At 38.0% G+C, this 15,144-nt stretch overlaps 2 protein-coding genes across 2 annotated transcripts; one reads left to right on the forward strand and one right to left on the reverse strand.

The window, feature by feature from the left end:
* Positions 1-888: 888 nt before the first annotated feature.
* On the forward strand, positions 889-3,380 carry LOC122032766 (E3 ubiquitin-protein ligase XBAT33-like). Its single transcript, XM_042592080.1, has 10 exons — positions 889-1,087; positions 1,520-1,579; positions 1,666-1,737; positions 1,823-1,956; positions 2,052-2,212; positions 2,299-2,357; positions 2,431-2,477; positions 2,563-2,706; positions 2,803-2,894; positions 2,980-3,380. Exons 1-10 carry the CDS (start codon positions 908-910, stop codon positions 3,288-3,290), a joined length of 1,260 nt encoding a protein of 419 aa, XP_042448014.1. The 5' UTR covers positions 889-907; the 3' UTR covers positions 3,291-3,380.
* A 98-nt stretch (positions 3,381-3,478) lies between these two features.
* On the reverse strand, positions 3,479-10,931 carry LOC122032765 (copper methylamine oxidase-like). Its single transcript, XM_042592079.1, has 12 exons — positions 10,475-10,931; positions 8,543-8,652; positions 8,130-8,435; positions 7,489-7,601; positions 7,059-7,389; positions 6,760-6,975; positions 6,421-6,657; positions 5,373-5,558; positions 4,989-5,129; positions 4,302-4,570; positions 4,010-4,091; positions 3,479-3,741 (listed from the first exon to the last, which is right to left on the reverse strand). The coding sequence occupies exons 1-12, from the start codon at positions 10,692-10,694 to the stop codon at positions 3,622-3,624; spliced, it is 2,331 nt and encodes a 776-aa protein (XP_042448013.1). The 5' UTR covers positions 10,695-10,931; the 3' UTR covers positions 3,479-3,621.
* Between the last annotated feature and the right edge of the window lie 4,213 nt (positions 10,932-15,144).

A 15,144-nucleotide genomic window follows, 5' to 3' on the forward strand; every position in this document is an offset into this window, starting at 1 on the left:
TCAGAGATAGACGACAATGTAGAACTATGATAGAGGGTCGCACGGGCTGACTGTAGCGCGAGGGCAGTGACCCCGTAGCACGAGGATGGGCCCTTGGCATCGGCGACGTGCATGAGAGGTGACGGGCATGGAGAGGGAGAGGGAGCTCAAGCAGCGTGCGTGAGGGAGAAAATAAGGGGCTCTGACGGTGTGTGTCTAAACCGGCTCGGATCTATCGACGGGGGTGCCCCTATGCTCGGGCGATGGCGACGCCAGAAAAAAAAACCCTCGTCTGCGTCGACCTAACTCCCCAATAAAAGGGGACTACAATAAAATCCCAAAAATACCTCCTATCATTCAACTGTCTTCATCTCCTTCCACCGCATCGTATAACAACTACGAGATCATATTTATTATAATTGGATAGTTATAACAGTTATAAAATCATATTTACTATAATGATATTTTTATAATAACTATGGAAATATCGTTGTTATTATAATTACGTGGCCGTTATCATCTTGTAACGGTTATAATAATGTAAAACATAAATACAATTTTAAAAATTTAAATGTAAAAAAAGTGAAATAGAGTATTCTTTTTTATAATAAATAAAAAGGAGTACTTCTGCTTCTTGTAGCAGGAACAGTTGTATTTCTCCATCTCAATCTCAATCTCAATGATTGGAGCAGTGCAGTTGGTCTGAGAAACTCCAAGTGTAAATCTCTTCCGTAGGGGCAACATACTTGTTATATTTAATCTTGCCGTATCCCTCTCTCCTTCCACTCTCATTGGCGCGTCTCGATCCCCTGGCGCTTGCTTCCCCAGGTGTTGGTGGATCGCCAAAGATGCACGCAATATTCTGAGTATCTTCTCGCTTTCTGTTTACCTTTTTTACTTGTTTTCTAGGAGAGCAAACTAAAGGGTGATGGGGAACTTGCTGCTGGGATGCTCAGCCGCCGGGGAACGGCTGGTGACGGCGGCGAGGGACGGAGACGTGATTGAGGCGCAGAAGCTCGTGGAGATGAATCCTGGTCTCGCTAGATACGCAACGTTTGCCGGTATCAGCTCGCCGTTGCATGCGGCCGCCGCCAGAGGCCATGCTGAGGTGAGGTCTTCGTTTGTATCCATAATGTATCTTAAATTACTAATCTCTTTTGATTTTTATTTCCTGGTAAAAAACAACTACTAAGAGTGAAAGTTTGGGTGTACAAATCGTGAGATCCAAATAGTTTTTCAAGAACTTAGATCTGCTCATCATTTTAAGAGGAGTTCCAAGAAATAGATCCAATTATGATCAATAGGCAAAAGGAAGACTTGTAGACAGGCAGTGGCTGAATAAAATCTTTTACATAGTTCCAAATTGCCATTAAATTGTTCCTTCTTCTTCCTCTGTTTTTCTTTTTCTTTGGAGAAAACTGGAGAGAGATCTCTCCTTGTTCCACCATAAAACTTTATTTTAGTTAGTTCAAAATTCTTATAGAAATGAACGACAGAGGATTTATGTTGTATTTTGTATATTGGATACACAATATTCCAGATTGTGATGATGTTGCTGGAGAAGGGAGCAAACTTGAACTCGAAGAACATTTGCGGCCATGTGAGCATCATTAAACACTAAACCTAATTTAACAGGATTTACTGATTACTACTGTGTTCTAATTTCTCTTCTCCAAAATCAATTAGACTCCATTGATGGAAGCATGCTGCAGTGGTCGATGGGAGGTAGTGCAGATTCTACTGCTCTTCAGGTGCAACGTATGTGTATGTGAACATGCATTCATGTTTTACATCCTCAATTGCCGTGATTCATTACTGGTTTTTCTATGTCTTAATTAAAAAGGTATCGAAAGTGGAGCTCTTGAGTGGCAGAACGGCACTTCACTTTGCATCTGCTGGTGGACACGCTCGATGCATTAGACTGCTGGCTGCAGATTTTTGTCCTGGTTTTTCTCTTTCTACAGAAACCGATTCTCTGTAAGTGTTTGATAAAATTTCTGACTAACATAAACAAATAGATTCCAAGCCTCTTGGTTTGTGCTAATCAAAGTGTCCCCTCTGGTTTCTGATAGTGCGCTCACAAGGTTCATCAATAAGGCCGCAAATGGTGGCATAACCGCCCTCCACCTAGCTGCACTAAATGGGCACTCAGATTGCGTGCATCTGCTAGTTGATCTACATGCCAATATCTCAGCCGCGACGCTCTCTTATGCATCTTCGGCAATGGCAATAGGTTTCTTGATTCCTTTTATATTGTTGAAAGATGAAGCACTTCTTTGAATTCTTCATAAAACAATCTCCCTGCAATTTGTCTGACAGGGGTCGGAAGCACACCTTTGCATTATGCTGCATGTGGTGGAAACCTCAAGTGCTGCCAGGCAAATTAACTAAAACTCTTAGATTATTCGATGTGATTGTGGCTAAAGTTCGAAGTATTTTCTTCTCTTATAGGTTCTTCTCGCTCGAGGAGCAAGAAGAACTGCTGTGAATTGCAATGGGTAAATCTCTCTAGCCTTCTCTCTGATACCAAAATGAATGAAACGTTCATGATTCTTATCGTTCATTGTTTTTCATTTTTTTCAGGTGGCTTCCAGTTGATGTTGCAAGGATTTGTGGATCTCATTGGCTTATACCCTTGCTAACACCCCATTCTAGCCAATTAGTCCCTGCCTTTCCTCCATCAAACTACTTGCCCTTGCCTCTCATGAGCATCTTGCAAATAGCAAGGTGATAATTTATCATCGCTCTATAAATTTCTTTCACAAGTAAATTTTTTTATCTGAAGAAATATGAAGATGCCTGTTCTGAGTTACATTTATGCAGAATTAACGGTTTGCATTCTTCTACTTCCTCTTGTGCTGAGAGCGACCTATGTGCTGTTTGCTTGGAGAGAACTTGCACGGTAGCTGCTGAAGGTAAACGATCTCATATCAAGTGTTGTATTAAAGCGAACTGTAGCTCCCTTGCTCAGCGTGATGTGTTTTTCCACTTGATTTACAGGTTGCGGTCATGAACTCTGCACCAGGTGTGCACTGTGTCTTTGCTCGACGAGCAGCATCGACTCAGAGATGTCAACACCACCTAGTTCAGTTCCCTGTCCTCTCTGTAGGAAAGGGATCGTATCTTTTGTAAGCTTGCCAACAACTGAAATAGAGGCAGGCCAAGGCATTAGCCTCTGCAGCAAATGCAGTGGTCAATGCCAGAATCCATTTGCTACAGCCTGTGGATCTGAGTTGTGTAGGAACCCGTTTGAGATAGTTCCTCCAGCACTTTGTGGGGGAGTTTCCTCGATGGCATATCGCAATGAATGATTAGCACATTCTTTTATATGAATGTAGAAGAAAGCTTGTGAAAGATTTGGTTTGTAAATTCTTACTCAGGCGCATGGCTTTTACTCTGTATTCTCATTTGTGAAAAGATGGTTCATTATCTTCTCTAATTCTTCTGATTTTAGATTAACTTTCATTTCAGAATGTAACATAAATAAACCAACAGGAAATATAGCAATCATAGTTTCTGCAAGAAAGTAAAGGTCCACCCTTTCTGGTTGCAAAATAGACGTTAACAAATAAACACAAACGAAGCAAACACATTCCAGTCAATATCAGTCCTGAAGAAATTTTGGTAAATCATCTTCTTCGCTTAAAGCTTGGCAAGCAATCCAGTGCTGGATATCAACTTTGGCGATCCACCATCTTTATCAATCTCGCTAACACTCGGCGGCACATCTACTGCTGGGGAGCAGTTGAAGAAGCCATGCGGCTGCAATGTACAAAAAAAAAAAAAAAAAACAAGTCAAACATTATTTTAATATTTCATATTTCTTTTCAATTATATTATAGTATCTTTATAACATTTTTTTCAAATAAGATTGCCACGGTTTGTTAAGAACTTAAAATCTTTCCTACAGCTTCAGCAAGGCCTCCCAACTACTCTTATATGACAATGATTATTCAGACGCAAGCAGCAATCATATCGAGTTCAACAAAACAGACGAGGAAACAAGGAAACCAAAATGGGCAAAAATTACCATCAGCATAAATCCGATCCTTTCTACAGGCATAACCGGCCAATCTTCCAACCTGGGTATGTGGGTGATGCCAAACACATACCTGCAATCAAGATCACCAATAAGAAATAACTGATAATGAGCATCATGAAGGAATAAAAACTCAAAGATAATTGAAGCCCGGCCCAAATGACTAAGAAACACGAGCTTCAAAAGTTTAAGGGAATCAACCAATTAATGACGCGAGATAAGTACAGGCACTAGATAAGTATATGAAGTGATAAATTTAATGACTGTTATCCAGGAAACTAACCATAAGACAATGTTGGTTTCCTCAAGGGACCTATTCTTTTTAGCCCATGTTGCCAACCCCTCATTTAAGCGGGGATTTTGATTGGGAAACTCTCCTCCAGGAAACATTTCATCACGATTATAAGGTGTGACCCATAGATTGTGTTTTAAGAAGCCTGCTCTTCTCAAAAATTTTGCTTCTGGACCAGCTAATGGGAGGCAATTCAACCCAGGCACAAGCTTATAGCCTGTAGGTTGGCCTGTTCGATTTACAGTTCGTGTGTTCCTTACCTGAAAATCATTATAGGTTTTGTCAGTTAAAATTGTTTATTTTATGATTGGATGGTCAAAAGACAAGAAAAATATAACTTAGGAGATACAAAACCACATACACAAATAGAAAAGGTAGCGATCAGAAATCACCAAATGAAAGTTCAATTTGACACCTTAATCTCAACCAAAATACTAGTATGAAAAAAGTGAATCATGAGATTATCAAAAAGGAGACTAGGAAGGGACAACTAAAATAAGTTTATCCAACAACCCAATCTCATCAGGCAACAAAGCTTACAAATATAATGTCGCCTCACATCCAAATAAGATGATACAATACATAATACAGGATGATATAAACATGTAAAAGAATGCTGGGTAAAAAAAAACACTAGAATAAAATGAGACACTCGAGAGAACCCAATATGGCACTTACAATCCAGTGGCGTGCAGACAAAGGATCACAATCCCGCATAGCTTCCAATTCTGATTTGAGAAGCTTTTCTTCAGCATAAAAAGCATTGTTATGAATGTTATTTTTACCCGGCTCTTCAACTTTAACGTTCACCTCAATCACCTAAAGGAAAAGAAGATGGTAGTCTTCTTAATTATCAACAAATATGTTTTCCCTTGGGAAAAAATGAAAAAGACATGTCATATGTAGGACGTACACGGACAACACCAGTTCATTGAATAATGTAGTATTTCCTTGGGATATGATTTGGCTATAATATGTGCCAACAAGTCCATCAAACATGGGATCTAACCTCATAAATTCTAGGCAATGCAGATGAAAATTCAATTTTAAAAAAAAACATACCTGATTAAATGCTTCAGTAGGTTTACAATCAACAGCCATGTCCATACGAGCAACAAAGAAATGTTGATGAACTGGTGCATACAACCCTGGGGCAATGGTTGTCCCATATTTTCTAGACTGACCAGGTTGCAAAGCACCCAAGCTTAATATTCCAGTCAATTTTACTTCAGCTTCAATTTTACCATCCTGCATTCAAGTGACAGTATTTGGCTAAGGTTTACAACCAAAATTACCATAAAATTATACACACGAGAAAAAAAAAACTGCCTAAATTAACAAATTAAAACCCCCAGAATCCCAAAATTTTATTGTCATACAAATCTGTCTGCCTCTTTTAATAGACCATTGCAGTCCTACCTCCTGCTGCACTGCATCTTTTTAAGTGCAGAACCTCATTGCTATCTTGCACCAAATTTCAGTCCATTTTTCAATTAGTTTTCCCTGTCGATTCATCCTAAACTGTCTAAAACCTGTTATTGAATGATTCCACCGCAAACTACCGTGCAAAGCAAATCACAATTTCATTCAACATGCATTGGAATGCATTGTTACAAACAAAATCCCAGATGCCATTTAGTACTGCTAAGATCTTGAATCAAGCATCTCTCTGGCTATCTCGGTAGGAATAGCTTAAATCTTGTTTATCTTGTTAGCAAAAAAAACCCTTAGCTTTCTATCATGTCTTAAGAAAATGAACAGTTATATAATGCTTTCATATGTATATACAATGTTTTCATCTTGATTCTTGATGAAGAAGAAAATTATCAACGAGGCATAGAAGTAATGAATAATAACCACAGTTGAAGATACTAGTGATGATAAACAAAGTATATCCATTTCAAGCCTTCAAAGGTATCTATGGCTATATTGAAGAACAATTTCAATTTTAACAACAGAGGTTGATAGGCATCACGACAATTATGGAATTTGAGTAGAACTTCAACAAACTTCCAGTGGAAATACTTAGTCTGGACAAAGAAACAAATGTGCTAAAAAATAGAATAAACCATAAAATCACATATGCAAAATATTTTCTCACAGAACTTACCTGATAGAGGTACCAGAAAAAGCCATATTCATAGTTAGCAACAGTACATATGAAAGAAATAGTTAACCTCCTTGATCGCCTAACTTCCGCTAAACCTGTTCGCCAATCTTGATGTTTCCATAAGATTCCATGGTCCTCCTCATGCAAACAGACACAGTTTTCGATGGTCTCTACACCGCCAGTATAGTTAGTAAAATGAGCATCAAAATATTTGATGTAACCCAGGCAGTCACAACCCTAGATCATCAACAGTTGTCAGACAATCAATAGATAAGGAAAACAAAGAAAAGATGATAACTAATAATGTAAAACCAAACATTTCATAATAGAAAGTCATACCCTTTTAAGAGAGTGAGCATTTTTCCCAAGACCATCTTCACCAGCATCAAATGCATTCTTGCGGTAATGTGGCTCATTCGGATCTCCATATGGAACTACCATCTCAACAAAACTCAATCTATGTGCGACGGGTCTCCTACCACGACTGCCATCAATGTATGCTAAAGAGTGTATTACTAAGCCCTCCCTTGGGGTGAAACCAATCCGGAAGCTCCACTATTGAGAAGAAATTTAAGAATTTTTGCATTTGATAGATTTCATAAAGACTAAACCAAAAGAAGTTATGAAAGGCTAAATACATTTTGCCATTCCACAAAATAACCATTTATGCGGAAGCTTGGGCCCTCAGGCTGAATAATTTGCAGAGGTTTCACATCACTTCTATCAACACCACCGCGAGTATCTCCAGCTGTATAGTTTCTCAATGGATCTGCTGGAGGTAGAGGGACCAGTTTTCTATCTTCAAACTCGATTATCACATTGTTTTGTATGTCAACAAGAATATAAATGCCTTCAACAGGACGTGCATAACCATTCTCCATGGGGCAATCACTCTCAGTTCGGCAAAAAATTAGTGGTTTTGCAAGTCTGCGGCTAGGAGCATCAGCATCAATATGATAACCAACACACCTGGAGAATGTGAATGTCATTTAAAGAACTCCTTAAGAACAAAAGAACAGTTATATTAGCATGCCACAAAAAGTCAAAAAGTTCGATTAGTGCACTTACCATGCATCAACCATTACAAGATCCATATCATCTACTCCTCTCTTTCTCATAGCCTCAATGAATGGAGGATAGCTCTTAACAGCAGCTTCACACTCCGCATATTCTATAGCATCCTGTAGTTGAGAAGTAAGAGCAATGACTAAAATATATTATGCTCACAGGGCATAACCAATGATGAGGAATAAACTCATTGACAATACTAGTGTACGTGGAAGATCTAAGATTAGAAATGAAAATAGGGCTTACCAAACAATATCATAGAGATTATGTGAAAAACTGCTGAATTAATTAGCTTAATATGACGCATCTAAGCACAAAAGAGGCATCATAACCAACTTTTGTTTACAAAAATCAAACATAGAAGCTCTTACGGATGCTTTAGCAGGTTTTAAAAAAAAAATACTTACACAAATTACTGAAGCAACTGAGTTAATAACTTGAGTAAATACAAGCACCAAGAAGTTTGCAATAATGCGTGGTTGATACCACTTCTCTTTCTCAAAAGGAAAAAAATAATAATTGGAGGCAAATTTGGAAAACAATTGAATGTGGATGCTCAAGTGGAACAAAGATTTTGTTCAGTGCAAAACCAAGCAGACCTTCCACTTATTTATTTCTATAACTTCTCCATAAGCACATACCATGGGAGGTTGTACATCAGGAACAACTTCAGACGAGATGACTCTTCCTCTATGATGGCCACCACGAGTAGCAGCATGTACTTCAGATAGTTCAACGACCCAGATGCTGGTTTCGTTTGACTTTTTGTTATAGACAATAAGCCGAGCCCTCTTAGGAGGAAGTTTGCTTGGGATGACAGGAGCACCTTTTGTTCTGGGAAGCAGAGATGGTTGGAAAGGGGGGAAAAAGTAGGCATCAGCTAATGCCACAATACTTTTCTCAGGCTCCAGCAGAACAACTTCAACAAACCTCATACCATCCCTGACCTGCAATGAAATAATGTTAAGTAGCTTCAAAGAATTAAATTTTATCAAATAAAGGGAAAAAGTTACAGCAAAAGTCTGATAAGCGCCAACAGGGTACAGTATCAAACCTCAGGGGTTGCACCGGCAGCCCTAACAGTTGCTACTGCAACAGAGATTTCAGCAGCAGATAATGGATCAAGAGGGTGGCTTGACTGAGACCTCATCATCATGGGTATCCCTTGTGTGAAATATCATAAATCAGAATCAATCAAAGCAAAATACCAATGATGCTAATACAGTCTCCTTTACCAACAGTCCAGGCAAATGAAATTGATATAACAAAGGACAAAGAAGATCCCTAGTGTATCATGATTTGAGATGTTTGATGGGGATTCACTATTGAAGTAGACCACCAAGCTGAAAAACTAAAATGAACTGAATTGTGGATTTTAAACTTGTAATTGTTTCTAACTTTTTGTTTTGGTTCTTAAATATTCCATATTTGTATGTAGGCCCAAATGAGTTGAAGTTTAAAACAAAAATGGGATTAGTGGCTCCATGTTGAATTTATCTAGGTGATTGTGCAAAGCAAAAGAATATCATTTCATTAGTAAAATAAAATGGAACCCTGTAAACAGGATTCTTCTTCATTATGAGTGTGGATGATTATTTTTGTTGGGGATCCCCTCTTCTTCTACAACACTGGTGTGAGGTCGCCATATCCAGCAAGAGGCCACTAGTGGTTTTTCTGTTATCCACAGCAAGTGTAAAACTCATATTTATGTTGCTTATATCTTCCTATTTCTTCCTCCTTCCTATCACCTCTATTATGTGACTGTGTATGTGGAAATCAACACTGAGTGGATCTGGTTATCCAATTATTTTCCAAACCTCCTCCTAAACATATCTGCTCAAATTTGAAAAATGTTTGGAGCTCTCAGACATATCTCTGGTTGACTTCCTGGTTTCTAGAACGACAAGGACACTTACATCCGTGTTCCTATTTGTAGCCCACACTTGATTGTGGGCTTGAGACAGACAAGAAACACACTGATTTGGTGGACATAGGACGTTTTGAAGAATAGAGGTTCATATGCTGCTTTAGTTCAAAGCATGGATCTCACAAAAAACAAGTGCCGGAATTTGTACACTTGAACTAAATTATAACCCATTGAAGCATCACAAGGTTTGTCAGATAAAGCCACTTGACTCTGAAGTTGTTTTGAAGCATGATTGAAATATGGCATTTAATAAGCTTATTGTAAAGTTTATATCGTGTAGTAGTGTATCTCCTCTTTGGAACAATTTATTGCTGAGATTTAATTAATACTGTGGAACGGGCATATCAACAATCAATTGGTTGGAATCACCAATGTGTCAAAAAATATGAATTGATCAATTTCATATCATCATTTAAATGCTCTGGTAAATTTTCTTGTTAGATCATTGTTCAGCTTGTTCTACATCAATCTGCTTAGCTGGAAAGCCAAATCATTTCTAGCAAAAGTATTGGTGAATTTCACAATTGCAGTACCAGTAGCAGGGAAACAAAATAGGTCAGGCAATCACTAAGTTCCTTTGCAAAATCTATATCGATGGGAATGTGTAATGATTAATTCACCAAACTACCTATACAAACATCCCTAAAATACTTTGACAAAACATTACTTTTAAGTAACACGTTCCATGATACCATTTACAATAAAATAATTTTTCTTCAGGCATTACATTGTTATTATGGTTAAAGCATGATTACTAGCATTGTGAATTCCATAACACCATATATTTTTTTCACCTTCATTGTGAATTTACAATGCCTTGGTAAACATTATATCTTAATCAAACCCAACAAAGATCAGATTTTAAACTTTTCTGTACATGTCTTTTCTTCTATCTTACCTACATTAAAAGTCTTTCTCATCTGTACTCCATAATTCCCAAATTCCGACGAGTAACATGTAATAAATCGATAAGATCCAATAATACCAAACGATACAAAGATCACATATAAACAATACTATAAGAGAAAGTATAAAAACAAAAGGATGGAGAATCGATACCCTTAGCAGATGCCTTAGCAGCAGACGGATCCTGAATATCCTCGACAGGGTCGATGAGCGAGGTCATGGCCGTCGTGGCTCCCACTGCGACTGTAGCTGATCTCTTGGCTCCATCCTCCGCGATCCAGCCCCTCTTGGAGGCAGCAGCCGCAGCGCCGGGTTCGATAGGGAGGAGGCGCGGGGAGCAGCAAGGCGCCGCTTTTTCCTCAGTTGTGGCCATTGCAGGGGATTTGCAAGCTCACCGAATCCGCCGCAATAACCCTCACCGCCGAGGCCACGATCTGACATGCAGCAACCCTGCTCCTTTCCGCTGTTCCGTTCCTTTTCCGTTAACCCTGCCCTTTGGTGGCGTATAACACTGGGAAAAAGAGGGGAAGGGGATCAATTTGGTGCCTTCGGCTACACAAAGAAAGAGGGAGAGAGATGATGGGCTACGAAAGGCCAAGGTCGCTGCGTGATCGCTGCGCTTTTCACGTGGATTTATAGACTGCGAAAGAGGCCGCTATTTAGAGATGGGACAGGTGTCGGTGACCGCCGGTGACTTCCACGTGAGGGATCACTGATGAGTGGATATACCAAACAAAAAAAAAAATCTCTCATAGGGATGGATTGTAAGAGGCGAAGCGTGTGAAAATACCGATCCAGTGTCTAACCCAATTGGTCCAGTCCGTTTCGTTATAAACCGATGGCTAAATCGGTACGTCGAGTAATTTATTTTAAAAACCTTTATAATTAGATAATTTTAAAATATTGTATTCATTAATATCTTTAAAAAAATTAAAATATTATTATCAGAATCAAAAGCCCGCTCCTTTAATTGGAACGGTAAGAATGACCTAGGGCAAATATTTTGGATCACTTTTTACGATCTAAAAGATGATCTTTTGGTATGAATTGATAAAATGAATGATTCTCATTTATAAAATAGATATGGACCATTTATCCCCATTAATCTATATTAAAGGATCATCCTTGAATTGTAAAAATCGGTCCAAAAAATCTGGACAATGACCTCCCTCATTATTATAGCACTTCATCCTGTATTAATATAGTTTTTTTCTTAAAACTACGCCTACTATTATTATTATTATTATTATTATTATTATTATTATTATTATTATTACTCACTCATCATGTATTAATACATTTTTTTCTCAAAATTATTTTTAGTTTTAACATTATTATGATATTTACGAAGTAGTTGCTGCACAATAATATAATACCTTATAATTTTATAATTACTAAAATATATACATTTGAATTTTCGTCAACAATAATAGCATTATACTTTAGCAACTATAGTTCATAATTTTTACAATATAGATATTTCATATTGATCAATATTAATATAAAACATTTTGTCTCTGCTTAATACTAGTTAATATTAGTCAATATTATATCATAATAACTACAAATTATATTTGGGATTTTATTTCTAATCAGTATATATAAAGTATATATTTGTTGGACTATGTAGTTATTTTGATATGATCAATCAAGTTAGGTTAGGTTATGTTTGATTTTGATCCTTGTGTTTAAGTGTACAGGAGCTTAGGAGCACAGGAAGTCGAGCGGAAGACGCAGCTAGCGAGAAGGATGGCACGAGAAGGGAGCTGACGGATTCACTGCATCCGAGCGACAAAAGAGCTGTGGAAGAGTACACCGATGGACGAGAAGAGCGTAGGTGACGTTCGAGGGACGAGAAGCCGGAGCGGAAGCCTACTCGAGGAGAAGGTCGGAAATTAGGTTCAGGTGAGCCCTATTTCGGTTGGCTACAATCACTCAAGCGAACGAAACAGCGGAAGATCCAAAGGAAAGCTGGAACTATTTATACGCTGCAAGTAGAGGGCGCCCTCCATGATATAGAGGGTGCCCTCCATGATGTATAGAGGGCGCCCTCCATGATATAGAGGGCTCCCTCCATGATGTATAGGATGCACCCTTCATGTATAGAGGGTGTCCTCCATGATGTGTTGAGGGCGCCCTCCATGTTATTGAGGGTGCCCTCAACCTAGTCTATGTAGTCGTTTTGGCAACGGATAAAGTTTTATCCGCTGCATCGCTGGAGGCGCCCTTAAGCAGTAGATAAAATTTTTCAGGGGTTATAAAAGGACCCCTGGATGTAGGAAAGATACAACAACTGAGAACAACTATTGTAATCATTTCTTAGAAATTTTCTAAGTTTTTCAAAGAGTGTAAGAGACTTCTCCGCCTACAAAGAAAGAGATATTTCTAGTAGAACTTTGCAAACGCCTTGGATTAACAACCACCTAGGTTGTAACCAAGTCAAATCTGTTTGTCTCTTTTTTTTAATTAGTTGTTCATTTTAGTTTATTTTAATTGTGATATCGCTACTAATCTTGGTTGGAAAGAAGGAAAAGGTTTTTTTATTTTTAGATGTTGCGCCCTCTCACCGGTCCCGCCGCTGCGCTAACAGGTGGTATCAGAGTCCAACCGCCTCAGAAGAACTAACCACCGACTGAAGCATCAAGATCAAGACGATGACCCATACAAGCATTCATCCATTGAAGTTCAAGGGAGACTTCGCACAATGGAAACGTCGAATGGAGGTATTCTTCATTATAGATTTCGAAATTCTTTTAACAATGAAATATGGTTTTACAGTTCCAAAAGACAAAGAAGAATATCAGTGGACGAAGAAGGAGCAAGCTGACTTCGTGGAGAATGGTAAAGCAGAATTCCATCCGCTCAACGTTCTTCCGCCCCAGGAGGTCAATCAAATTGGCAGCTATGACTCAGCAAAGGAACTTTAGGAGAAATTCCTGGAGCTGCGCGAAGGAACTTCCGAAACGAAGCTTGCGAGACGGGATGTGCTCCGGAATCAACTGACGAACCTCCGGATAGAAGAAAAAGAGTCGGTAGCACAACTACATGGAAGAATCAAGGAGATGATCACCAGACTAACAAACCTCGGAGAAACGGTAACGAATCTAAACACACAAAGGTATGCGTTAAATGTGTTTCCAAGAACACCCAAATGGACAACTATAGTAGACTCCTACTATATATCCAAGGATCTCGAGGTAAGTACTTTAGAAAGTCTTTTCTCTACTTTCGAATTACACGAGTCTCGGTGTGCAGGACAAAGAAAATGACCGAGTCAAAACATTGCCCCGAAGGCAAGAATCAATGATTCATACTCCGAAGAATCAATTGATGAAAACGAAGCAGCGCTAATGGTAAGGAAGTTCAATAAATTTATTAAGTCTAATAAATTTAAATCGCAGATAAAGAGGGATTACCGAAACAAAAGAAAGATTCGATGCTACAATTGCAACGAAGAAGGACACATCAAAAATGACTGTCCAAAATTGAAGAAAATGGACAAGGAAAAAGAAAAGTACAAAAGACCAACATCCTCCAAACACAGCCCCTGAAGGCAACATGGGACGATTCATCATCCTTTGAGTTCGAGATTGAAGCCTTTTCAGGACTAGCCCTAATGGTCAACCATCAAGTGGAAGATGAAACCGGCTCAGAGATGAGTATTGATGAAGGGGGAGGATCATCGAAAGATAGCAGGGATAAAGAGGGAGCATCAAAAATTGAGGTAAGTGAAGTACACTCTTTCTCCCAAGCAGTCCTTTAAATTTATTAAAAGTCTTACTAAAGATCTAGTTAAACTAGAAAAGAAAAATGTTGAATTGAAATTGAATTTAGTAAAAGTATGTCCTCTACAATTGTATAATAATCTAAAATTAGAAAATGAAAAGTTGAAAATAGAAATCGAAAAATTGAAAAATGACCATGCATGCTTGAATAACTTTCAAAAAATAAAACTTAGAATTTATGGTAAATTAAATTGGTATATTAGATATCACCAAGGTCAACTTAGAAAAATTCTCAAAGAATATGTACCTCCCAAATTTTAGTTAACCCAATAGAAAGGAACCTATATTGGGTTCCAAAGTCTTACTTAGATTAAACAATTTTCTAAGGCTTTCAGAAAAGATTAAATGTTTAAATTCTCTAAAAGGCTTTGTCTAGAAGTGGTTGATAATCCAATAACCAAAAAGGCCTAGTGTCTCGTCACAGCCCGAAAGCCGATTATTGAATTAGATTTTTAATTGACAAACTGATAAGCTTGTGAAATTAATTAAGATAATTATTTTTAATGTTTGTTAATTTTTTGGAAAACTTCGTAAATTAGAAATTATTTTAAATTTCTTTTACTTATTTTTATCAAGTTTTTTTCTTTTCCCTAAAACTTAAAATTACATATTGTTTATTTTGATGTGATTAAAGGGGGAGAAATAGGTACCAGTTTAGGGGGAGTTAGAATTTTTATCAAAATTCTAAATTTTTATGAATTTTTGCTAAACTCTATTTTATAAGTCTGAATATAATTACTGTTGCAATTTTTTTATTGCAAACTTCATACTTAAAATATTTTATTTGTCATTTCTTTTTTGTTATTATCCTAACTTGAACTTGGGTTGATGCACATCAAAAAGGGGGAGATTGTTGAACCCCGTGGTTGTTTTTGATGTAATCAACCAAGTTAGGTTAGATCCTGTTTGGTTTTGACCCCTGTGTCTAAGTGTATAGGAGCTTATGAGTACAGGAAGTCGAGTGGAAGACGCAGCTAGCGAGAAGGATGACACGAGAAGGGAGTCGACGAGTTCGGTGCATCCGAGGGACGAAAGTGT

This window comes from Zingiber officinale, chromosome 11A, assembly GCF_018446385.1.
Source record: "Zingiber officinale cultivar Zhangliang chromosome 11A, Zo_v1.1, whole genome shotgun sequence".
In the NCBI taxonomy this organism is placed as follows: Eukaryota; Viridiplantae; Streptophyta; class Magnoliopsida; order Zingiberales; family Zingiberaceae; genus Zingiber; species Zingiber officinale.

Excerpts from the sequence above, each read along its gene's own strand:
- LOC122032766 (XM_042592080.1), top strand. The coding sequence starts at position 908 with ATGGGGAACTTGCTGCTGGGATGCTCAGCCGCCGGGGAACGGCTGGTG. Across the intron at positions 1,088-1,519 it reads CCGCCAGAGGCCATGCTGAG|ATTGTGATGATGTTGCTGGA; the intron begins GTGAGGTCTTCG and ends ACAATATTCCAG. Across the intron at positions 1,580-1,665 it reads CGAAGAACATTTGCGGCCAT|ACTCCATTGATGGAAGCATG; the intron begins GTGAGCATCATT and ends AAAATCAATTAG.
- LOC122032765 (XM_042592079.1), bottom strand. The coding sequence starts at position 10,694 with ATGGCCACAACTGAGGAAAAAGCGGCGCCTTGCTGCTCCCCGCGCCTC. Across the intron at positions 7,390-7,488 it reads CTTGTAATGGTTGATGCATG|GTGTGTTGGTTATCATATTG; the intron begins GTAAGTGCACTA and ends CACATTCTCCAG. Across the intron at positions 6,976-7,058 it reads ATTTTGTGGAATGGCAAAAT|TGGAGCTTCCGGATTGGTTT; the intron begins GTATTTAGCCTT and ends TCTTCTCAATAG.